This window comes from Oncorhynchus kisutch, linkage group LG8 (genome assembly GCF_002021735.2).
Source record: "Oncorhynchus kisutch isolate 150728-3 linkage group LG8, Okis_V2, whole genome shotgun sequence".
Classification (NCBI taxonomy): domain Eukaryota; kingdom Metazoa; phylum Chordata; class Actinopteri; order Salmoniformes; family Salmonidae; genus Oncorhynchus; species Oncorhynchus kisutch.
The window spans coordinates 21,374,059-21,399,563 of record NC_034181.2 but is presented as its reverse complement, the minus strand read 5'-3'; the positions used below and the strand labels follow the sequence as shown (position 1 = coordinate 21,399,563).

General features: G+C 46.1%; 1 protein-coding gene across 3 annotated transcripts in view; it reads left to right on the top strand.

Moving 5' to 3' along the window:
• The window catches only part of LOC109894927 (methylcytosine dioxygenase tet3-like), a 78,811-nt gene extending 53,800 nt beyond the window's left edge, over nucleotides 1-25,011 (top strand). For all 3 annotated transcript variants that reach the window (XM_031829783.1, XM_031829784.1, XM_031829785.1), the window contains 8 exons: nucleotides 9,000-9,090; nucleotides 14,610-14,703; nucleotides 15,820-16,028; nucleotides 16,654-16,804; nucleotides 17,006-17,095; nucleotides 17,720-17,857; nucleotides 18,084-18,444; nucleotides 18,805-25,011. In XM_031829783.1, coding sequence (XP_031685643.1) covers nucleotides 9,000-9,090; nucleotides 14,610-14,703; nucleotides 15,820-16,028; nucleotides 16,654-16,804; nucleotides 17,006-17,095; nucleotides 17,720-17,857; nucleotides 18,084-18,444; nucleotides 18,805-20,489 — 2,819 coding nt within the window. In that variant the 3' untranslated portion in view covers nucleotides 20,490-25,011. The remainder of the gene's footprint in view (nucleotides 1-8,999; nucleotides 9,091-14,609; nucleotides 14,704-15,819; nucleotides 16,029-16,653; nucleotides 16,805-17,005; nucleotides 17,096-17,719; nucleotides 17,858-18,083; nucleotides 18,445-18,804) is intronic.
• Nucleotides 25,012-25,505: the final 494 nt, after the last annotated feature.

Here is a 25,505-nt window from a genome sequence, read left to right as displayed (position 1 = left end):
CACTAGTACACCCGCCCAAACACCATCCTGTGATGGTATGTAGCAGATGCTCAACATGCTCGGCTCACACCTGCTGTAATGGTCCCAGCCTAAACCACCGAAAACAACACTAGACACTATGAAACACAAAACCTTCTCCATTTCATCCTGGAGTAAATAAGGTCTGAGGTCATCTGCCTTTGGTCTAAAGAGCAGGAACCCAGACTTCACCAAAGAAATTGGAAATACAGACATTGTCATCCTACAAGAAACATAGTATAGAGGAGACGGACCTACTGGTTGCCCTCTAGGCTACAGAGAGCTGGAAGTCCCATCCACCAAACTACCAGGTGTGAAACAGGGAATAGACTCAGGGGGTATGCTAATTTGGTATAGAGCAGACCTAACCCACTCTATTAAATTAGTCACAACAGGAACATTTCACATCTGGCTGGAAATGAATAAGGAAATCATGTAAACAGAGAAAAATGTCCTTGTGTGCTACCTATATCTGCCAGATGTCTAGACTAGATGTCTTAGTCGTGTCTGAATCATGGCTTAGGAAAACCACCAAAAACCCTGAAATCTCCATTGCTAACTATAACGTTTTCCGCCAAGATAGAACTGCCAAAGCAGGCGGTGTTGCAATCTACTGCAAAGATAGCCTGCAGAGTTCTGTATTACTTTCCAAGTCTGTACCCAAACAATTTGAGCTTCTACTTCTAAAAATTCACCTTTCCAGAAACAAGTCTCCCACTGTTGCCGCTTGCTATAGACCTCCCTCTGCCCCCAGCTGTGCCCTCAATACTATATGTGAACTGATTGCCCCCGATCTATCTTCTGAGCTCGTGCTACTAGGTGACCTAAACTGGGACATGCTTAACACCCCGACCATCCTACAAACTAAGCTTGATGCCCTCAATCTCACACAAATTATCAATGAACCTACCAGGTACAACCCCAAATCAGTAAACACGGGCACCCTCATAGATGTCATCCTAACTAATTCGCCCTCCAAATACACCTCTGCTGTTTTCAATCAAGATCTCAGCGATTCCTGCCTCATTGCCTGCATCCGTAATGGGTCTGCGACCAAACGACCATCCCTCATCACTGTCAAACGCTCCCTGATACACTTCTGTGAGCAGGCCTTTCTAATCGACCTGGCCGGGGTATCCTGGAATGACATTGACCTCTTCCCGTCAGTAGATGATGCCTGGCTATTCTTTAAAAGTGCCTTCCTCAACATCTTAAATAAGCATGCCCCTCTCAAAAAATTTTGAACTAGGAATAGATATAGTCCTTGGTTCACGCCAGACCTGTCTGCCCATGACCAGCACAAAGACATCCTGTGGCGGTCTGCATTAGCATCGAATAGCCCCCGTGATATGCAACTTTTCAGGCAAGTTAGGAACAAATATACACAGGCAGTTAGAAAAGCTAAGGCAAGCTTTTTCAAACAGAAATTGGCATCCTGTAGTACTAACTCAAAAAAGTTCTGGGACACTGTAAAGTCCATGGAGAATAAGAGCACCTCCTCCCAGCTGCCCACTGCTCTGAGGCTAGGAAACATTGTCACCACCGATAAATCTGCTATAATTGAGAATTTCAATAAGCATTTCTCTACGGCTGGCCATGCTTTCTACATCGCTACCCCTACCCCGGTCAACTGCCCGGCACCCTCCACAGCAACCCGCCAAAGCCCCCACCATTTCTCCTTTACCCAAATCCAGATAGCCGATGTTCTGAAAGAGCTGCAAAATCTGGACCACTACAAATCAGCCGGGCTAGACAATCTGGACCCTCTCTTTCTAAAATTATCTGCCGAAATTGTTGCAACCCCTATTACTAGCCTGTTCAACCTCTCTTTCGTATCGTCTGAGATTCCCAAAGATTGGAAAGCTGCCGCGGTCATCCCCCTCTTCAAAGGGGGTGACACTCTAGACCCAAACTGCTACAGACCTATATCTATCCTACCCTGTCTTTATAAGGTCTTCGAAAGCCAAGTTAAAAAACAGATTACTGACCATTTCGAATCCCACCATAACTTCTCCGCTATGCAATCTGGTTTTAGAGCTGGTCATGGGTGCACCTCAGCCACGCTCAAGGTTCTAAACGACATCATAACCGCCATCGATAAGAGACATTACTGTGCAGCCGTATTCATCGACCTGGCCAAGGCTTTCGGCTCTGTCAATCACAACATTCTTATTGGCAGACTCGACAGCCTTGGTTTCTCAAATGATTGCCTCGCCTGGTTTACCAACTACTTCTCTGATAGAGTTCAGTGTGTCAAATTGGAGGGCCTGTTGTCTGGACCTCTGACAGTCTCTATGGGTGTGCCACAGGGTTCAATTCTCGGGCCGACTCTCTTTTCTGGATACATCAATGATGTTGCTCTTGCTGCTGGTGATTCTCTGATCCACCTTTACGCAGACGACACCATTCTGTATACTTCTGGCCCCTCCTTGGACACTGTGTTAACTAACCTCCAGACGAGCTTCAATGCCATACAACTCTCCTTCCGTGGCCTCCAACTGCTCTTAAACACAAGTAAAACTAAATGCATGCTTTTCAATTGATCGCTGCCCACACCTGCTCGCCCGTCCAGCATCACTACTCTGGACGGCTCTGACTTAGAATACGTGGACAACTACAAATACCTGGGTGTCTGGTTAGACTGTAAACTCTCCTTCCAGACTCACATTAAGCATCTCCAATCCAAAATTAAATCTAGAATCGGCTCTCTATATCGCAACAAAGCATCCTTCACTCATGCTGCCAAACATACCCTCGTAAAACTGACCATCCTACCAATCCTCGACTTTGGTGATGTCATCTATAAAATAGCCTCCAACACTCTACTCAACAAACTGGATGCAATCTATCACAGTGCCATCCGTTTTGTCACCAAAGCCCCATACACTACCCACCATTGCGACCTGTACGCTCTCGTTGGATGGCCCTCGCTTCACACTCGTCGCCAAACCCACTGGCTACAGGTTATCTACAAGTCTCTGCTAGGTAAAGCCCCGCCTTATCTCAGCTCACTGGTCACCATAGCAGCACCCACTCGTAGCACGCGCTCCAGCAGGTATATCTCACTGGTCACCCCCAAAGCCAATTCCTCCTTTGGTCGTCTTTCCTTCCAGTTCTCTGCTCCCCATGACTGGAACGAATTGCAAAAATCTCTGAAGCTGGAGACTCACATCTCCCTCACTAGCTTTAAGCACCATCTGTCAGAGCATTTTACAAATCACTGCACCTGTACTTAGCCTATCTGTAAACAGCCCATCTATCTACCTACCTCATCCCCATACTGGTATTTATTTATTTATTTTGCTCCTTTGCACCGCAGTATCTCTACCTGCACATTCATCTTCTGCCGATCTACCATTCCAGTGTTTAATTGCTATATTGTAATTACTTCGCCACCATGGCCTATTTATTTCCTTAACTTACCTCATTTGCACTCACTGTATATAGCCTTTTTGTTTTCTTTTGTTCTACTGTATTATTGACTGTATGTTTTGTTTATTCCATGTGTAACTCTGTGTTGTTGCATGTGTCGAATTGCTATGCTTTATCTTGGCCAGGTCGCAGTTGCAAATGAGAACTTGTTCTCAACTAGCCTACCTGGTTAAATAAAGGTGAAATTAAATTTTTTATTAAAATATCCCCCCACTAGAATCCCCATACTTTAATGAAGACATCTTCTCCATCCTGGAGGGGGAAATCAATCATTTCCAGGCCCAGGGACATGTACTAGTATGTGGTGACCTAAAATGTCAGAACTGGACAAGAACCTGACACTCATGAGAGTACACGGTGTGCCATCAGAGCAGCAATAAAAGGGCAACCAGTGAAGAACAAACACCATTGTAAATACAACCCATATTTACGTTTATTTATTTTCCCTTTTGTACTTTAACTATTAGCACATCATTACAACACTGTACATACCTATAATATGGCATATGGAATGTCTCTATTCCTTTGGAACTTCTGTGAATGTAGTAATGTTTTCTGTACATTTGTATTTCATTTGCTTCGGCAATGTAAACATATATGTTTCCCATGCCAATAAAGCCCTTTAGGGAGACTGAGAGATGCAGGGAACACTTGCTGTGCTGTAAGGCTGTTGGCTGTTACCAAAAGCCAAGGGCGCCAGACAACGGGCCTCCATAGTGAAGCCTACACACTCCCCTGACAACACCACACTGAAACACCCCATGTGTAACCTGACTGGGGCTGTTGCTGTGACCGTATTACCACCACACCGGAAATCATGAGTCATGAACGCAGTAAAGTTTTGCGTGACCGTTGAGTTACAGTAATCTCCTCTTATGCACTCTGGACATTCTTTGGTAGTACACAACTTGCTAATGACCATCAGGTCCTAATTGCCTGGTACTCAGGGCTCTATTGTCCATCTAGCCACTGACATCAGTGCAAATGCTATTGAAAATCACATCAAAAGCATACCATCAAAACAGTAGGCCTATCTTACTTTTAAAACTTACCTTACTGTGATGATCAATTTAAAGAAAGAAGTTCAACAGCAGTTTTAAATGGTGTAAAACATGATTGTTGTGGATGTTGTTTCAAAACCTAACAACGAAATTGACAGCGTTTTCTGATGTGATGATTCATTGAAAACATCCATATGCATATTAGAGCTTAGGCATATCATGTTTATTAGCCAAAGCCCCCCCCCCCCCCCCCAAAAAAAAAATCGGAATTAAAATGATGATTGTGCCGAAATGCAAAACATGTCAGTTTGCCAAATCTCTGCCCTGCTGGAGCTGCCCCGGTCAACTGTTAGTGCTGTTATTGTGAAGTGGAAACATCTAGGAGCAACAAGGGCTCAGCCGCGAAGTGGTAGGCCAGTTGCAACACTCACTACCAAGTTCCAAACTGCCTCTTGAAGCAATGTCAGCACAAGAACTGGTAGTTGGGAGCTTAATGAAAGGGGTTTCCATGGCCGAGCAGCCGTACACAAGCCTAAGATCACCATGTGCAATGCCAAGCGTCGTCTGGAGTGTTGTAAAGCTTGCCGCCATTGGACTCTGGAGCAGTGGAAACGCGTTCTCTGGAGTGATGAATCACTCTTCACCATCTGGCAGTCCAACGGACAAATCTTGGTTTGGCGAATTCCAGGAGAACGTTACCTGCCCCAATGCATAGTGCCAACTGTAAAGTTTGATGGAGGAGGAATAATGGTCTGGGGGCGTTTTTCATGGTTCGGGCTAGGCCCTTTAGTTCCAGTGAAGGGAAATCTTAACGCTACAGCATACATTGACATTATAGACGATTTTGTGCTTCTAACTTTGTGGCAACAGTTTGGGAAAGACCCTTTCCGGTTTCAGCATGACAACGCCCCTGTGCACAAAGTGAGGTCCATACAAAAATGGTTTGTCGAGATCGGTATGGAAGAACTTGACTGGCCTGCACAGAGCCATGACCTCCTCAACCCCATCGAACACCTTTGGGATGAATTGGAACGCCGACTGCAAGCCAGGCCTAATCGCCCAACATCAGTGCCCGACCTCACTAATGCTCTTGTGGCTGAATGGAAGCAAGTCCCTGCAGCAATGTTCCAACATCTAGTGGAAAGCCTTCCCAGAAGAGTGGAGGCTGTTGTAGCAGCAAAGAGGGGAACAACTCCAAAGGAATGCACATGATTTTGGAATGAGATGTTCGATGAACTGATGTCCACAAACCTTTGGTCATGTCGTAAATGTTTAGTTTCCAAAATGAAGCATGGGTACAGGGTTGGAGAGCCCAAGGCATACATAGTTTGACTGGAATATCCCCTGTCAGGCAGCGAGAGCATGCTCCTCAAATAGAGGTTGATGTATAGAGTGAAATACATTTTCTTATATTTAATGCCTAACTACTCATATTAAGCACATGCTCCGCTATAAAACCAAAGTAGCCTACACAACGAATTGGCGGAAAAGCTTGCGGCCTCCATGCACTGGAATAGCGAATACAGATGATACAGTGCATTCGAACCCCTTGACGTTTTACACATTTTATTACGTTACAGCCTTCTTCTAAAATGGACTAAAATGGTTTTACTTCCTCACCAATCTACACACAATACCCCATAATGACAAAGTAAAACCAGGTTGTTTGATTTTTTTGGTGCAAATTTATCCACAAAACCCGCCCGGAAATTAAGACAATTTACTCAGTACTTTGTTGAAGTATTTTTGGCAGCGATTACAGACTTGCGTCTTCTTGGATATGATGCTACAAGCTTGGCACACCTGTATTTGGGGAGTTTCTCCCATTTCTTCTCTGCAGATCCTCTCAAGCTCTGTCAGGTTGGATGGGGAGCGTCGCTGCACAGCTATTTTCAGGTCTCTCCAGATATGTTTGATCGCGTTCAAGTCCGGGCTCTGGCTGGGTCAATCAAGGACATTTAGAAACTTGTCCTGAAACCACTCTTGTGTTGTCTGGGCTGTGTGCTTAGGGTTGTTGCCCCAGTCTGAGGTCCTGAGTGCTCTGGAGCAGGATCTCTCTGTACTTTGCTCCGTTCATCTTTCCCTTGATCCTGACTAGTCTCCCAGTCACTACCTGCTGAAAAACATCCCCACAGCATGATGCTGCCACCACCATGCCTCACCGTAGGGATGGTGCCAGGTTTCCTCCAGACGTGACGCTTGGCATTCAGGCCAAGGAGTTCAATCTTGGTCTGAGAGTCCTTTAGGTGCCTTTTGGCAAACTCCAAGTGGGCTGTCATGTGCCTTTTTACTGAGGAGTGGCTTCCGTCTGGCCTATCTACCATAAAGTCCTGATTAGTGGAGTGCTCCAGAGATGGTTGTCCTTCTGGAAAGTTCTCCCATCACCACAGAGGAACTCTGGAGCTCTGTCTGAGTGACCATTGGGTTCTTGGTCACCTCCCTGAAAAAAGTCCCTTCTCCCCCGATTGCTCAGTTTGGCTGGACGGCCAACTCTAGGAAGAGTTTTGGTGGTTCAAAACTTCTTCCATTTAAGAATGATGGAAACCACTGTGTTCTTGGGGACCTTCAATGATGCAGACATTTTTTGGTACCTTTCCCCAGATCCGTGCCTCGTCACAATCCTCTCTTGAAGCTTTACGGACAATTCCTTCGACCTCATGGCTTGGTTTTTGCTCTGACATGCACTGTCAACTGTGGGACGTTATATAGACAGGTGTGTGTCTTTCCAAATCATGTCCAATCAATTGAATTTACCACATGTGGACTCCAATCAAGTTGTAGAAACATCTCAAGGATGATCAATGGAAACAGGATGCACCTGAGCTCAATTTTGAGTCTCATAGCAAAGTGTCTGAATACTTACTTTTAATACATTTGCAAACATTTCTCAACCTATTTTAGCCTTGTCATTATGGGGTATTGTGTGTAAATAAAAAATAAAAAATATGAATGCATTTTAGAATAAGGCTGTAATGTAACAAAATGTGGAAAAAGTCAAGGGGTCTGAATACTTTCAGAATATGCTTGGTCTTTTTTCCCCTGCCCCTGTTCCTGCCCGTTTTGATAATGGCCAATTATAAACCACAACTGGTTTGACATATTAGTAAAGACCAGATTAAATTGAGAACAGTCTCATGGTTGAAAATATGAATACTTGAGAGAACAGTTGTGCAGCCTGAGACAAGGAACAGATATCAACCATTTTTTTGCTACTTTATCAAACCATCAATAGCCTATAGTCACATCATGTAGCCCATATACTGTATGTTCTGATTTCTAAGACATTCGAAGGTTTGTATCATTAACAACTAAAGTTGCCAAATAACTCTAAATCTAACCCTATAGGACCTGTTTCAAATGATCACTTTTACGTTCAACATAGCCACTTCATATGTGCACTCGCTCCATAATGGGAAAAATATCCTTTCTATTTTATTCAGCGAAGTTCAATTATATTCTTCTACATTTAAAATCATATAAAATAAAAATAATGGAGGGGATTTATAAGCATATCTTGTCAGCTGAATGAACAAGCCTACAGCCTATGGCATGGAGCTTAGCCAGATAACATACAGTAGGCCGACTCGTATTCTGTTCTCCTGAAATACATTTTCTTCATATCATGTTTCTTTAGACCTGACTAAAATAAATATTGGATTTATTGTGATGGTTATTATTAAATTGATTCATTAGACTTTTTTAAACGTAGATGTTCCGAAGGCATGCATCACTGGCTTGTATGTGTGGAGGCCTGGAGATGCTAAACATGTTTATGTTAATTAACTGTCAAACCCCGTAGAAGTAACATTTGACCTTGCAGGGACTAACAAAATGTCCCCAGTTGGTCAAATGTTTGTTTGTTTAAATCAAATCAAATCAAATTTATTTATATAGCCCTTCGTACATCAGCTGATATCTCAAAGTGCTGTACAGAAACCCAGCCTAAAACCCCAAACAGCAAGCAATGCAGGTGGAGAAGCACAGTGGCTAGGAAAAACTCCCTAGAAAGGCCAATACCTAGGAAGAAACCTAGAGAGGAACCAGGCTATGTGGGGTGGCCAGTCCTCTTCTGGCTGTGCCGGGTGGAGATTATAACAGAACATGGTCAAGATGTTCAATGTCCTTTACTACTACTTCTGGTCCCCACAAGACGAGTTAAACACACACACACACACACACACACACACACACACACACACACACACACACACACTGATTCATTCACTCCCTCAAACAGCCTTGGTTCTAATGTAGTGCCCCCACCCCGACTATACCCCATAGTCAGTTTCAGGTTAGAGGAAGTGTGTGTGGCTTTACATCTATCTTCAGTCACACCTATCTATGGTCCCTCTTGGTTTCCATGGCCTGTTAGATATGAATAAGCAATCACTACTACTCTGATACCTTAAATGTCACAGAACAGCCCTGCACTAATCCAAAAAATACAGATATTATTGTGACGAAGTAAAAAAGTATGTGGTTGAATTAGAGGTGTACTATATTGCATTGTGAACTCTTTGTAATTCTCTCTCTCTCTCCTCTTTCCAGAGCAAGTCCTGGAGAAGGATGAGGGTCCGTACTACAATCACCTGGGCTCCGGGCCCACTGTGGCCTCCATACGAGAGCTGATGGAGACCAGGTGAGACTTCTGGAGCAGACTTGCTGTAGCGAAGATTTCCCTTCACTGGAACTAAGGGGCCTAGCCCGAACCATGAAAAACAGCCCCAGACCATTATTCCTCCTCCACCAAACTTTACAGTTGGCACTATGCATTGGGGCAGGTAGCTTTCTCCTGGCATCCGTCAAACCCAGATTCGTCCATCGGACTGCCAGATGGTGAAGCGTAATTCATCACTCCAGAGAATGCGTTTCCACTGCTCCAGAGACCGTTGGCGGCGAGCTTTACACCACTCCAGACGACGCTTGAAATTGCGCATGGTGACCTTAGGCATGTATGCGGCTGCTCAGCCATAGAAACCAATTTCATCCCAACGAACAGTTCTTGTGCTGACATTGCTTCCAGAGGCAGTTTGGAACTCGGTAGTGAGTGTTGCAACCTAGGACAGACCATTTTTACACGCTTCTGTGAGCTTGTGCGGCCTACCACTTTGCGGCTGAGCCTTTGTTGCTCAAGACGTGTCCACTTCAAAATGACAACACTTACAGTTGACCGAGGTGGTGCCACGTTGAAAGTCACTGAGCTCTTCAGTAAGGCCATTCTTTTGACAATGTTTTATTGCATAGCTGTGTGCTGTGTCCACATACTTTTGTGTATATGTAGTGTATTTCCCTATAGATAAGACATAGCGCAAAGGAGCAAGGACTGAAATAGCCTTAACCTGAAGGGAAATATCAGGGAATAGATGGGTGGAGGAAACACTACAGAATACTGTTGTAGTGTGCTCGTTCAGGGATTTTAGCCCCCTAGATTATAGCCACAAAACTCTTGATGGCAGCCTCCTGATTTTCCTGGAACAGAGTTAGCTGTTCTCTCCCTTTCCCCCTCCATCTCTCCATTTCTGTCCTTCTCTTCCTCTCCCTCCCTTTCTTTCTCCCTCTCTCTCCTCTCCCTCTCTTGTCACCTCTGCCTGTGAACAGGAGGTTATCCAGAGCTGCTGGCTATGGCCTGCTGTCTTGGCATCCAACCCTCCCACAGCTTTGAGCTTGCATCACTCTCTCTCCCTCCCTCTCTCCTTGCCTCCCTTTCTCTCTCTTTATTTCTCTCCCTCTCCCCCAGCGCTGCGGTCTATCCCCCTCTCCCTTTTCTCCATCCCCTTCTCCCCTCCCCACTCCTCTGATCCTGTCCCCAGGGAATCCCTGACCCAGAATCCAAAAGGAGGAACAGGAACTATCAGCAGATTAGACAGAAGAGGGATAGGCACAGTGAGAGGAGAGGAGAGGAAAGGAGATGAGGAGAGAGAGGCAGCAGGTAGCCTAGCGGTTTAAAGCATTGGGCCAGTAACCAAAACGTCACTGGTTCGATTCCCAGAGCCAACTAGGTGAAAAATATGTCTATGTGCCCTTGCTCAAGGGCACATAACCCTAATTGCTCCTTAAATCACTCTGGGTAAGAGTGTCTGCTAAATGACTGAAATGCGAAATCAGCTGAGAGACAGAGATGAGATGAAGAGACAGAGGAGAGGAACAGACAGCAGTAGAGAGCAATGAGAGAAAGAAGGGGGGAGAAATTGAGAGAGAGTCAAACAGGGACACATTTGCATTAGGAAATAGACTCGGTTTGAGGCTTTCTCTTGGGAGTATTGTAACGTGAAACTAGTGAATGGAAACATTACATACAGTAGCTACTTAATCACATTGACCAATTCAGTACCCTAAAAGTCAGGGAAATCTCAACTGACAAAACAGGAATAGTTCATTGGCAGCTGGAATGTCTTGGGATCAGTGTTTTTGTTGACTAAACATGGGGGGGAGGGGGCTGCTTAGTGCATGTCCCATACATTGTTGTATAGGGGACTGGGGTCGAGAGTGACTGGCCATTTATAGTAACAGAGGATCATTTCCATTGACCAGTGACTCATCACTCTCCTGAGAGAGGGCGGGGTAGCAGATGCGACGGATGGCTGAGGAGAAGAGGGGAAGATCCCTCTTTGTTTGTATTTGAGAGGTGACTTAAGAACTAAAGCCCTCTATAGTCTTCTCCCGACCCCTGATCCCACCTCTGACCCCATTGGCCCACCCCTATGGAGGCCAAGCCCACTCCTTCCGACTGGCTGGTGATTGGTGAATGAGTTCCCATTCAGGACAGAGCCACATGTGTCCCACCATAGTAGACCCGCTCAGGGGTGACGTTATCAACATGACATGTATGATACACAGGGAGGAAAGGGTGAGCTGTGGGCGAACATCTGAGCAATGCTGGTAGTTAATCCATCCACATTGTGCAGAGAGAGAGACACACGCCAGAACGTAACCAGGCGCATACACACACCGAGCAAACACACATTCGTGTGGTTGCACTTTATTTGGATAGTCCCCTATAAATGATCTACAGATGCTCACACTCTTAGGTTCTAGATAGTATATCAACAAACTCTGTTGAAATGCAACCGCTTGCTAGGGTTACTGTAAGGGTTAGGAGTAGCCCTTTTCTGAAGTCAAATGACCAAATCGCCCTCTAGTGGCCTCATGGGTGGAATGTTATTCATATTTTTCACAATTTCAAAATTACTAAACAATATTTAAACAAAATGTCAAACGATTTTGTTATATTTCAGTCTTCTGTGATATACACTGTTCAAAGAAATAAAGGGAACACTAAAATAACACATCCTAGATCTGAATGAATTAAATATTTTTAAACATTCAACATAGTTGAATGTGCTGACAACAAAATCACACAAAAATGATTCAATGGAAATCAAATTTATCAACCCATGGAGGTCTGGATTTGGAGTCACACTCAAAATTAAAGTGGAAAACCACACTACAGGCTGATCCAACTTTGATGTAATGTCCTTAAAACAAGTCAAAATGAGCCTCAGTAGTGTGTGTGTGGACTCCACATGCCTGTTTGACCTCCCTACAACGCCTGGTCATGCTCCTGATGAGGTGGCGGATGGTCTCCTGAGGGATCTCCTCCCAGACCTGGACTAAAGCATACGCCAACTCCTGGACAGTCTGTGGTGCAACGTGGCGTTGGTGGATGGAGCCAGACATGATGTCCCAGATGTGCTCAATTGGATTCAGGTCTGGGGAACGGGCGGGCCAGTCCATAGCATCAATGCCTTCCTCTTGCAGGAACTGCTGACACACTCCAGCCACATGAGGTCTAGCATTGTCTTGCATTAGGAGGAACCCAGGGCCAACCGCACCAGCATATGGTCTCACAAGGGGTCTGAGGATCTCATCTCGGTACCTACTGGCAGTCAGGCTACCTCTGGTGAGCACATGGAGGGCTGTGCGGCCCCTCAAAGAAATGCCACCCCACACCATGACTGACCCACCGCCAAACCGGTCATGCTGGAGGATGTTGCAGGCAGCAGAACGTTCTCCACGGCGTCTCCAGACTCTGTCACGTCTGTCACATGTGCTCAGTGTGAACCTGCTTTCATCTGTGAAGAACACAAGGCGCCAGTGGCGAATTTGCCAAACTTGGTGTTCTCTGGCAAATGCCAAACGTCCTGCACGGTGTTGGGCTGTAAGCACAACCCCCACCTGTGGACGTCGGGCCCTCATACCACCCTCATGGAGTCAGACACATGCACATTTGTGGCCTGCTGGAGGTCATTTTTCAGGACTCTGGCAGTGCTCCACCTGCTCCTCCTTGCACAAAGGCGGAGGTAGCAGTCCTGCTGCTGGGTTTTTGCCCTCCTACGGCCTCCTCCACGTCTCCTGATGTACTGGCCTGTCTCCTGGTAACGCCTCCATGCTCTGGACACTACGCTGACAGACACAGCAAACCTTCTTGCCACAGCTCGCATTGATGTGCCATCCTGGATGAGCTGCACTACCTGAGCCACTTGTGTGGGTTGTAGACTCCGTCTCATGCTACCACTAGAGTGAAAGCACCGGCAGCATTCAAAAGTGACCAAAACATCAGCCAGGAAGCATAGGAACTGAGAAGTGGTCTGTGGTTGCCACCTGCAGAACCACTCCTTTATTGGGGGTGTCTTGCTAATTGCCTATAATTTCCACCTGTTGTCTATTCCATTTGCACAACAGCATGTGACATTTATTGTCAATCAGTGTTGCTTCCTAAGTGGACAGTTTGATTTCACAGAAGTGTGATTGACTTGGAGTTACATTGTGTTGTTTAAGTGTTCCCTTTATTTTTTTGAGCAGTGTATATAAAGTGTAATATTGGGATGCAAACTGAAAATGTAATATATTATATCTGACATGGTAAATGTCTTCTTTGTTAAGCCCATAACAATGTGTGTGAGGTGTATACATTTGTTTCTAAGTAGATTTGTTTAAGACTACAAAGAAACACTATGTGACCCTAAAAGGTTTTAAGGGAAGGGGAAAGGGGGATACCTAATCAGATACCTAATCAGTTGTACAACTGAAATTCAACTGAAATGTGTCTTCCACCCAACCCCTCTGGTTCAGAGGTGCGGGGGGGCTCCATAATCAACATTCACGCTTTGGCGCCCAGGGAACAGTGGGTTAACTGCCTTGCTCAGGAACAGAGCGACAGATTTTTACCTTGTCAGCTCGGGTTGAAGTAAGGATTACGGTTAGGGTCAGATTTAGGTCTGATTATGTTGGTCTTTGGCTGCTACTGTAAGCCTCTGTGAACACTCCTCTTGGCCAGCCAGGGCCAGCCAGCTTATGGGGTCTTTGTTTGACAAGACACGTCCAACTCTCATGGAGACCAAAGGCTTACAGTATGGTCTTGCAGAAGCACATAGGCTACTTGGTTATTAAGAAATAAGGACAGAGGGGGTGTGATATATTGTGAATATACCACAGCTAAGGGGTGTTTTTAGGCACGATGTGAAAGTTTTATAATTAAGCAAAAAGGCACCAGGGGTGTGTTATATGGCCAATATACCATGGCTAAGGGCTGTTCTGAACAATTAATAAAATCGCCACCGATTTACATTGACCCCGCCTTGTACACTACTGCCACTTGCTGTTTATTACCTATGCATAGTCACTTCACCCCCACCTACATGTACAAATAACCTCAACTAACCTGTACCCCCGCACACTAACTTGTTACCAGTGCCCCCTGTATATAGCTTTGTTATTCTTATTGTGTCACTTTTTATTATTACTTCTTATTTTAGTCTACTTGGTAAATTGGTAAATATTTTCTTAACTCTTCTTGAACTGCACTGTTGGTTAAGGGCTTATAAGTAAGCATTTCACGGTAAAGACTACACTTGTTGTATTCGGTGCATGTGACAAATATAAAGTTTGATTTGATTTAGCTGTGGTATATTGGCCATATACCACAAACCCTCGAGGTGCCTTTATGTTATTATAAACTGGTTACCAATGTAATTAAAGCAGTACAAATAAATGTTTTGTCATACCCGTGGTATACGGTCTGATATACCACGGCTGTCAGCCAATCGGCATTCAGGGCTCAAACAACCCAGTTTATAATGAACACTATACAATACAGTTAAACTGTTGTGTTCAGTAAGACACACACACTCACACTGTACTGTCTGTCTCTCTGTGTAGGTATGGAGAGAAGGGAGATGCTATCCGTATTGAGAAGGTGGTCTATACCGGCCGGGAAGGCAAGAGCTCTCAGGGATGTCCCATTGCCAAGTGGGTGAGTACAAGTAGCCATACATTACAAACTGAACCTATACCTTTCACAGAACAAATCAAGCCTAACCACCCTAAACAACACTAGCCTGGTCCCAGATCTGTTTGGGCTCTTGCCAACTCCACTGTTGTCATTGTCAAGCCAAACATGAAAATGAGTGTAACTGGTTGGCATGGTAGCACAAACAGACTGGCCCTCGTTGGGCTAACACAAAACACTAGTGTAGGCAACCAAAAACGTTCATATCATCACACAATGTTTCATTAGACTTGTTGCATCTTTATTGTCTGTGCATTTTAATACCAACAGACACCAGACAAGAATATATTTTCTCTTCTATATACTAAGAGCCATGAGGTAAAAAAAAACATGCAAAAATGAATAAGAGTAGAGTAGATGGCACCACAGCCTCACCCCCACAGGCACCACAGCCTCACCCCCACAGGCACCACAGCCTCACCCCCACAGGCACCACAGCCTCACCCCAACAGGCACCACAGCCTCACCCCCACAGACACCACAGTCTCACCCCCACAGGCACCATAGCCTCACCCCCACAGGCACCACAGCCTCACCCCCACAGGCACTGCATCCTCACCCCAACAGGCACCACAGCCTCACCCCCACAGACACCACAGCCTCACCCCCACAGGTACCACAGCCTCACCCCCACAGACACCACAGCCTTACCCCCACAGACACCACAGCCTCACCCCCACAGACACCACAGCCTCACCCCCACAGACACCACAGTATCACCCCCTCAGACACCACAGTATCACCCCCTCAGACACCGCAACCTCACCCCCTCAGACACCACAGCCTCACCCCCAGACAGTAAAGCAGTAGGGGGTCCAGCAGGGGGTCTCCCTGGTCCCTATCCCTCCCAGTTGGGTTTATCCACCTTGGTCACTCCCTCTGACACCCTGCTAATGGCTTTATGGATTCAAAACAGACACTATAGAGAGAGTAGAGGAGAAGACAGGTTGTTAGTGACAAGGTGGGAGGGAGCTGGGGGAAGACAAGACCGATGTCGATCTTACCCTTTCTCTCTTTCTCTCTCTCTTTCTTTTTCTCTCTTTCTCACCCTTTCTCTCTTTCCCCCTCTTCTCATCTCAGGTGATTCGTCGGGGCAGTGAGACAGAGAAGTTGCTGTGTCTGGTGCGTCCCCGGCCAGGTCACCACTGTCCCAACGCTGTCATCATCATCCTTATCATGGCGTGGGAGGGCGTGCCACGGGCGCTAGGCGACAAGCTCTACCGAGAGCTCTCCGCCACCATCACCAAGTTCGGCAACCCCACCAGCCGCCGTTGTGGACTCAACGACGAGTAAGTAACAGCACAGACCCATGGCTCATCTGAATAAGTAACAGCACAGACCCATGGCTCATCTGAATAAGTAACAGCACAGACCCATGGCTCATCTGAATAAGTAACAGCACAGACCCATGGCTCATCTGAATAAGTGACAGCACAGACCCATGGCTCATCTGAATAAGTGACAGCACAGACCCATGGCTCATCTGAATAAGTAACAGCACAGACCCATGGCTCATCTGAATAAGTAACAGCACAGACCCATGGCTCATCTGAATAAGTGACAGCACTTATCTGAATATGCTCATGTTCTTCTGTTAAATTAGCATTAAACTTGAGGAGGCTATACAGTGCAGTGCGTTGCCATTTAGATGGCACACTGAGGGAGGCTTTCAGCCGAAACATCTGCGCATGATAATCGCTGTTGTAGATTGAAATAATATAATAAGTTGATATGTTATTCTAGTTCTACTTCTGGACTGCAGATCACTTCATTATCCTTTTTTTTAACTGATATTCAATGCACTGAGGCATCTGTTCCAGAATGATAAAGATGACTGTGTCAGTGTCTGACTGTGTTCGTTGAGTGGTGCTGACTGTGTTCGTGCTCTGTCGCCCCTGGCCTGCCTGCCTGCAGTCGTACGTGTGCGTGCCAAGGAAAGGACCCTGACAGTTGTGGAGCTTCCTTCTCCTTCGGCTGCTCCTGGAGCATGTACTTTAACGGCTGCAAGTACGCCCGCAGCAAAACACCCCGCAAGTTCAGACTGGCAGGAGACCACCCCCAAGAGGTAAGGGACCACGAGATCTGTGGACTATCTCACAGGAGGTTGGTGGCACCTCAATTGTGGAGAACGGGCTTGTGGAACACACAACTCTGATACCACCTTCACAGCACTGCTATATTATAGACAGCACCACACCAAGATAAAACTGTTACTGATGTGGTTATGCTGACCTGTTGTGTGTGTGTGTGTGTGTGTGTGTGTCAGGAGGATCAACTCAGGGATAACTTCCAGGATCTGGCCACTGAGTTGGCTCCCCTGTACAAGCAGCTGGCCCCACAGGCATATAATAACCAGGTAACACCTGCCTTCACACCCACATTCACCTAGCTGCAGCTGTTAAGTTATAGCGCCAGAGCCCTCTAAATAGTAGACTATCCCTCCAATAGTAAACGACACAAGCTGCAGGATGCTATGAGTTTTTGATATGTTGTGTGTAGTAACTGGTTGCTCTTGGATATGGCATCCTCCTCCCCCTGTGTCCCTCAGTGTCAGAATGTATAGTCTGTGTAACATGGTGTCCTTTGACATGCTGACCATCCTCTTCCCCGTGTCCCTCAGTGTCAGAATGTATAGTCTGTGTGACATGGTGTCCTTTGACATGCTGACCATCCTCTTCCCCGTGTCCCTCAGTGTCAGAATGTATAGTCTGTGTGACATGGTGTCCTTTGACATGCTGTCCATCCTCTTCCCCGTGTCCGTCAGTGTCAGAATGTATAGTCTGTGTGACATGGTGTCCTTTGACATGCTGACCATCCTCTTCCCCGTGTCCCTCAGTAGTTTTACACTCTACTGGAGAATTACTTGGTATACTTACCCCCAAAAGTACACACTAGAAACTCAAGGATGATGTGAGTGTTAGACATAGTCTGTAGAGTATTCCCATCCTTACCTTGCTGTGTACCCTCTCCTGTCCCTCAGTGTCAGAATGAGGTGACGGCTCCAGACTGCAGGTTGGGTCTGAAGGAGGGCCGGCCCTTCTCTGGTGTCACCGCCTGCATGGATTTCTGTGCCCATGCTCACAAGGACCAGCACAACCTCTACAACGGCTGCACTGTGGTACGACACACAGCCCTACCTCTCTCTCTTTCTGTCACTCTCTGTCACTCTCTTAATAGCTTTCAGTCTGTCTTCTTTCTCACTCTTTCCCTCTCTTTGTGTGGACATCGAATGGATTCTCTGCTGTGTGTGTTTGAATGTGTGGCAGGGGCGTATGGTGGTATAGAGACTGTTTGGATTGGTACAGGACAGTGAGTGTCCCACACTAACTTCCCCCTTCCCCAAGGTGTGCACTCTGACTAAAGAGGACAACCGTACAGTGGGGGAGATCCCAGAGGACGAGCAGCTCCATGTACTTCCCCTCTACAAGGCCGCCCTCACAGACGAGTTTGGCAGCGAGGAGGGTCAGCGGCAAAAGATGCGCACTGGCGCCATTCAGGTGCTTAGCAACTTCCGCCGTGAGGTCCGCAAGCTGCCTGAGCCTGCCAAGTCCTGCCGCCAGCGCCGCCTGGACGCTAAGAACCGCGCCTCGGAGAAGAAGAAGGCCAAGCAGCAGCTGCCAACGCCCACGGAGACGCCGGATAAGACGGTGATCAAGACGGAGGTCCGGCACGCTGGCTCCCCTGTCAGACAGCATGGCAATAAAGGCGAGATAACCCCTGAACTCTACTAGAAACATGGGAGAGTGGCTTCATGAGTGTTGTGAGCTTTATGCTAATAATAAACCCAGAACTCAGGTGTTTTAAACAAAACTCCAGCCAACTTTACAATATGACGATAATAATATGGTCATAGGAGGAGAGTATATTTAATCCAAACTGACCTCGGGGTTAAGACTTATAGCTAGTCAGCATACAGTATGCAGCCCATTCAGGAATCAAACCCACTACTGGTGTTCTAAGTAAAACTCCAACCAAGTGAACCATAAAAACCACAGATTTGTGCAGAGGCAAGTGATTATCTCATGTCTTACCACCCCTCTCTCCTCTGCCTACTCTCCCCCACAGTGATCCCTAAGCAGGAGGTGAAGCCCACCATAAAGAAGGAGGCAGTGGACCAGTGCCAATACCCCTACCACGTCTACCCCTCCCACCCTGGCTACTACACACGGGGAGGCCCCCCTTCCAATGGCCAGCCCCCTGCACTTCCACCTCCACCTCCACCAGGTCCTGTCAATGGCTACCACCCCAATCTACCCTCAGCACTGCCTTACGGCTATTACAACTATCCCCCCAACCCTAACACACTTTTCCCCCGTGAGCTCACTTACGAGGGCCGTAACAGCTCCTGGCATCACGCAGGGCACAATGCTTCCCCCGGCCCTGTGGACAAGAAGCCAGACATTCAGAGCCTCCAGGCCAAGCTGGCACACTCCTACTCAGGCCCAGGCCTCCCTGAGCAGCAGCATGGAGACCCAGCCAACCAACACCAATGCAACGATTACCCACACCCCCACCAGCCTGACTACAACCAATCACGTCCCTCCTCAGTCTCCTCAGAGCCCTCCCACAGAGGGACCCCTGTCATCAAGCAGGAGCCCATGGATGTGCCAGTGTGTGAGGGGGGCAATACCCAGAGCTGTCCCGACACTCCCATCCCCACCCCACAGCCTGCAGGGCCCTGGTCCGGGCACAAGCCCAACGGGAGTATGGTACCAGGCAGCTGGGAAGGCAACCCCCAACCACCATGCCCCCCGGAGGCTCCCTTCACGTCAGACAAGCAGCAGGTCCACCAGCAGGGACCTCACCAGACTTCCCAATCTCCATACTCCCAACAGCAGCATCAGTATCCCCCACAACAGCCCTCCCCATACCCCCAGCAATGGAACTCTTACCCTGGCCCCAACACCCCCAAGGCCTCCCCTGTTCCCTCCCCGTCACCCTCTCCTTCCCCACACCCCGGCACCCCCCGCCACTGGGACAGCCCTGCTCCCAGCCCTCAGCCTAAGGCTTGGCCCATGGACATGGTTCCTGCTGGGTACTGCCCTAGCCCTGCCAGAGGCTTCCCCGACAAGATATGCTCCAAAGCGGGCGAGAGTCGGGGCTCGACCCCTCTAGGTCTCCAGGAGAAGGCCTGGAAGTCTTTTGGAGGATCCATGGCAGGTACACAGTCTCCAACCCCAGAGGCCTGCTGGGACCCTAACCGGGCTGAGACCCCGAGCGACGTCGAGAGCCAGAGAGGTCGCGACCTGGACGAGGAAGAGCAGTGGTCGGACAGCGAGCATAACTTCCTGGACCCCAGCATCGGAGGGGTGGCGGTGGCACCCGCCCACGGTTCCATCCTGATCGAGTGTGCCCGGCGTGAGCTGCACGCCACCACGCCACTCAAGAGGCCCGACCGCTCTCACCCCACCCGCATCTCCCTGGTGTTCTACCAGCACAAGAACATGAACCAGCCGTGCCATGGCCAGTGGCTCTGGGAGGCCAAGATGAAGATGCTGGCGGAGCGGGCTAGAGAGAGGCAGCAGGAGGCAGCACTACTGGGGCTGCCCTACGAGGACATCAAACCTGGGAAGAAACGCAAGTTGGGGGCCACGGCAGGAGGGGCCAGCCCAGGTCCTGGCCAGACCACGGAGGGGCCAGTGATGGGGATGGCGACGCGGTTGGCCTCCACCCACCACACCACCTCCACGGTCACTGTGTCCCCCTATGCCTTTACCACCCTCACTGGGCCCTACAGCCACTTTGTGTGATGATGAACAGACAGACGGACACACAGGCTGGTGGAGGGAGAGCGGGCTGAGCAGACAACCCCTCCTTTAGTCCTGTGTATCTCCATCCTCCTCCTGCTCTGTTTTCTCACTCTGGTGCTCTGGGCTGGAAGGAGGGGGACTACTGGTTTCCTCGTTTTGTTTTGTTTGTTTTTTTACCTCATGTCAGGCAGCAGTATGGGCCCGACCCTGGACCAGACAGACACACTGCCTGTGGTGCTCTTTCTCTCTCCTCTGCGGGAGGGACTCCATTGCTTCTCCTTCTTCATAGAATTTTAATGATCCTCCTAATTATTACTATTATTATCAATATTATTACGATTGTTATTGTTACTGTCAATGTTGTTATTACAGGTATTATTATTATTATTATTATGAAGATGCTGATTTGATTTGTTTGTTTATTGATGTGGTTGTTTTTTCATGTTGTTATTAATTATTATTTTGTTTATGTTGTGTTTTTTTTACCGAGGGGTCTGTCTTGCTTTTTTCCCATATTTCTGTAAATCTGCCCTTTTCTTTTTTTCCCCTTTGGCTTTTGAAATGTTTGTAACTGTACTTGGAGAAAGGCCGTTCTCAGCACTGCAAGGCTCTTCAAGACTGTCTTTCCAACAAGCATGACATAAACGTTTTACATTTAGTCTTGACCAAAAGAGGGAAGAGAAACCCACAGAAACTTCTCTGAACCATCCCACATAGCCTTTTTTAAACCAACTCCTGTCCCGTCTGCCTTGCTGTGAAGAGAAGGGTTCTTCTCTCTCCATTTTTACTCTCCCCCCACCGATCCGCCTCACTCTACTGCTGTGGTGCTTCATTGATCTTTATCCCTTTTACAGAGATCATATCAGTCTCTCCATTCATCTCTTCTTCATGGCACTAGATGCTGATAATAAGGCTGCTCTTATAGCATAGATGTAGAGTGAGAACAAAAGGCACTAGATGCTGATAATAAGGCTGCTCTTATAGCATATATGTAGAGTGAGAACAACTGGCACTAGATGCTGATAATAATGCTGCTCTTATAGCATAGATGTAGAGTGAGAACAACAGGCTCTAGATGCTGAATATAAGGGTGCTCTTATAGCATAGATGTAGAGTGAGAACAACAGGCACTAGATGCTGAATATAAGGGTGCTCTTATAGCATAGATGTAGAGTGAGAACAACAGGCACTAGATGCTGAATATAAGGGTGCTCTTATAGCATAGATGTAGAGTGAGAACAACAGGCACTAGATGCTGAATATAAGGGTGCTCTTATAGCATAGATGTAGAGTGAGAACAACAGGCACTAGATGCTGAATATAAGGGTGCTCTTATAGCATAGATGTAGAGTGAGAACAACCGGCAGTAGAAGTCCTCATCTTCCTTCAGGTGTTGGTTGAGAGATCTATCCCTCCAGTTCTATGACTCCTGTGGGGATTAGTGAGCGCTTTCTATTTGAAGCACAAGAGGGCAGCAGTGACCCCTGTAAAATGGTGCACTGATACACACAGACACCAACTCTCACTTACACACACACACACACACACACACACACACAAAGCTCCTGTCATCCAGCCAGCACAGCTCCTGTCATACAGCCTTACTGCTTTAAACGACCGAAGCATGGCCGCCAAAGTCTGGTCCTTCCAATGACCACAGGCAGCACGGGCCACGCAAGCCCTTTATCCTGAAACTGGAGACATTGATGGGAATAGTGTGTGGACAGAAATGCACTCCTAAACACACTGGTGCTTTCCCTACACATGTTGACACACAAAGGGCTCAGTCAGTGAGTCCTGCTTTTGCCTGGTGCTGTTATTCGTTTTGAAGCAGAGCAAGGTTTGTCTCTATGCACACACTGTCACGACAGAGCCAGTAAATCCTTATTCACCAATCATGGCTGCCTCTGCATTGCTTGCGTGAGCCTGAGCCTGCTTGGGGCTCACTTTTGAGATGAGAAATCTTGGTGCTTATGAAGTTTTCGAGATAGAGCTCTCTGTACCTCAACGTTGCCGAGAGACTGGTCATGGTTGCAAAAAGCTACAAACACACACACAGGCACCAGGTCAGAGGAACATGATGAATATTAGTCCAGATTCCCCATGTGCTCTACAAACTCATTTTAATCCACTTTTTTTATTATTTATTACATGATAATGATGATGATGATTGTTGTTATTGTTTTTTTGTTTTGTTATAGCTAATAGAAATTGTACATACAGAAGAAAATATTTTATAAAAGCACTTTTAATCTTGATTTCATTGAGAGAAAAAGAGAACAGATTATTGACAACTTGAAGCTTACTTTTTTAAACTTTTTTTTTCTCTTTTTTTCAAGAGATAAAAAAAAATGTACATATTTAAAATATTTAGGTAAGATTATTTAACTGTTGAGGGATAATGACTAAATCATAAATGATTCCAGGCTTTTTAGTCCAGTCAGTTTGCCAGACAGCCTTTAGTAACAGAAAACAACTCAGTGATTTCCAATGTGTTGTTATGTCTGTAGATGTATACTCAATACTGCTGTCCTGATTTCATAAGTACTGTACTACACGATACCTCTGACAGCAACCAACCAGCCACCCTTCCTTCATGAGAAAAGATTGACGTAATCAGTAATCAGGCCATTTATAAGCCAGAGTATGATATCTAGCCATTCCACACTGAGAACCAATGAGAAACAAAGTATTCCTTGTTTTTTAACACAAGAATCAAACAGTTGCCGAATCAAAGTTGTCAGAAGTGCTTGTATGAGAGAACTCTAGTGACAGAGGTGAGGTGTAGCCCCAGCAATCTGTCTTGTCCATTGTGTTAGACTGAGGTAACTTGTTTTTAATGTGGTATTATCAATGATAGTGATTTTAACAGTAGTAAAAGATGTAACAGTAATGGAGAACCATGACAACTTAACACTTGTAGTACCAGACTGAAGGTACAGTGTATTAATGGAAGACACCAGATAATAACTGGTAGTTTAGTTTGTAATATCTTTTGTTGGTTGTTGTAGATTGTCACAGACATGACCAACAGGACTTTGACTAATTTAGGGACCTGGGGAATATGGCTATTCTATTCCCACCGTAAGAACAAACTCCCCCTTTAATAACGTCAATGCATGATCGACACATAGTTATGATGATTCAGTCATATTTATGATCTATGTAATAATGGGTGCTGATCATATATACTGCATATTAATATTTCATTTGTACACAATTTTTTGGGAGGCTAATGCTATGGTGCTACTCCCGAACTTCACTGTGGGGGGGGGGGGAGACATGATTTATATCACTGATATTTTTCTGAGCTCTTAGAATGATAAGATAAACTATTTCTTTGAATATTGCAGTTTCAATAATGGAACTACTCCGGTGCTGATTTAATGGGAATTTCCCATTCATGTTCAAGGTAATAAAAAAAGAAGAAACCTGTTGAATTGAACTACTCACACAGTTCATACACAACGTTTGTTAATCCTATGTCCACATAAGCTACTTGAAAAGGGACTCTATTCTCGCTTTAACTGGTATGGGGATTGAAGAATCATAATATATTGAAGTGAACAGACTGTTATCTTCATTAGAAACTTGGTGCAGTGTATGTGCTGGAAGCTGTTATACATGACTCTTTTGGGTATGTTGTAAATTTTTATGGTGATGGGAGAATGTTAAGATATTGGAACAACGAGCATACTCCCCTACGTTTCTCACAGGTTGGCATTTATTGAGATTACTCATGTACTGGAGGCAGCTCTGCAGGGTGTTCATTAGCTTGCACAGCCACAAAGTCATAAAATCTGATTTTAAACCTGACCTTATCCCTAACCTTAACCACACTGCTAACCCTAATGCATAAATAACCCTTACCTAAATTGAAGACCAAAAAGCAAATGTTTGTTTTCAAACATTACTACGATATAGCAAATTTTGACTTTGCAGCTGGCCCATCTAGCGGAAACAGCTCAATTCTGCATCCAGGGCAAGACTTATGACAATAAACCCCAACCTGCATGTTTCTCCCTCATAGACGTATTTACTTACATACTTATACACTCGCTAACTCCTTACCTATACACACTTCACATATTTTCCATTTTTATCTCATACTTTGTCTTTCTCTCCTCTCTCTCTCTCTCTCTCTCTCTCTCTCTCTCACACTCCCCCCCCTCACACACACACAAATATTATCAGGATGTATAATCTGCTCTCAGTACTGATCTTCATTGATCACCCCATCTGCCCACTCTTCCAAGCTGGACTCAATCTGGGCTCAGGCTTATATCCTGTCCCAAATAAACAAAACATCACATCTGGCAGCTACATTCCTTTTTGAGTTTAAAGATTGTTCATGGTTCTATTTTTTCATGTCAAGTATGCAGTATGTAAAAAAAAAAAAAAAAAGATTGGTTTCTTTGTTTTTGTTCAGTCTCTCTTTGTAGCTGTATGGTGTACTATGTGAATACATAATGTATGTGGTACAACCCACAATATTGTTTTATGTTGCGAGATAATAAAAAATAAAAAAATTATGTTATGATCAACATTTTTGCTATATACAGTGCATTCAGAAAGTATTCAGAACTGTTGACTTGTTCTACATTTTGTTACGTTACAGCCTTATTCTAAAAACGATTAAATAGTTTTTTCCCCTCATAAATCTACACACAATACCCCATAGTGACAAGCAAAAACCGTTTAAGAAATACAAAAATGTAATATCACATTTACATCAGTATTCAGACCCTTCACTCTGTACTTTGTTGAAGCACCTTTGGCAGTGATTACAGCCTCCAGTCTTCTTGGGTTACAAGCTTGGCACACCTGTATTTGGGGAGTTTCTCCCATTCTGCTCTGCAGATCCTCTCAAGCTCTGTCAGGTTGGATGGGGAGCGTCGCTGGACAGCTATTTTCAAGTCTCTCCAGAGATGTTAGATCGGGCTCAAGTCCGGGCTCTGGCTGGGCCACTCAAGGACATTCAGAGACTCCCGAAGCCACTCCTGCGTTGTCTTGCTG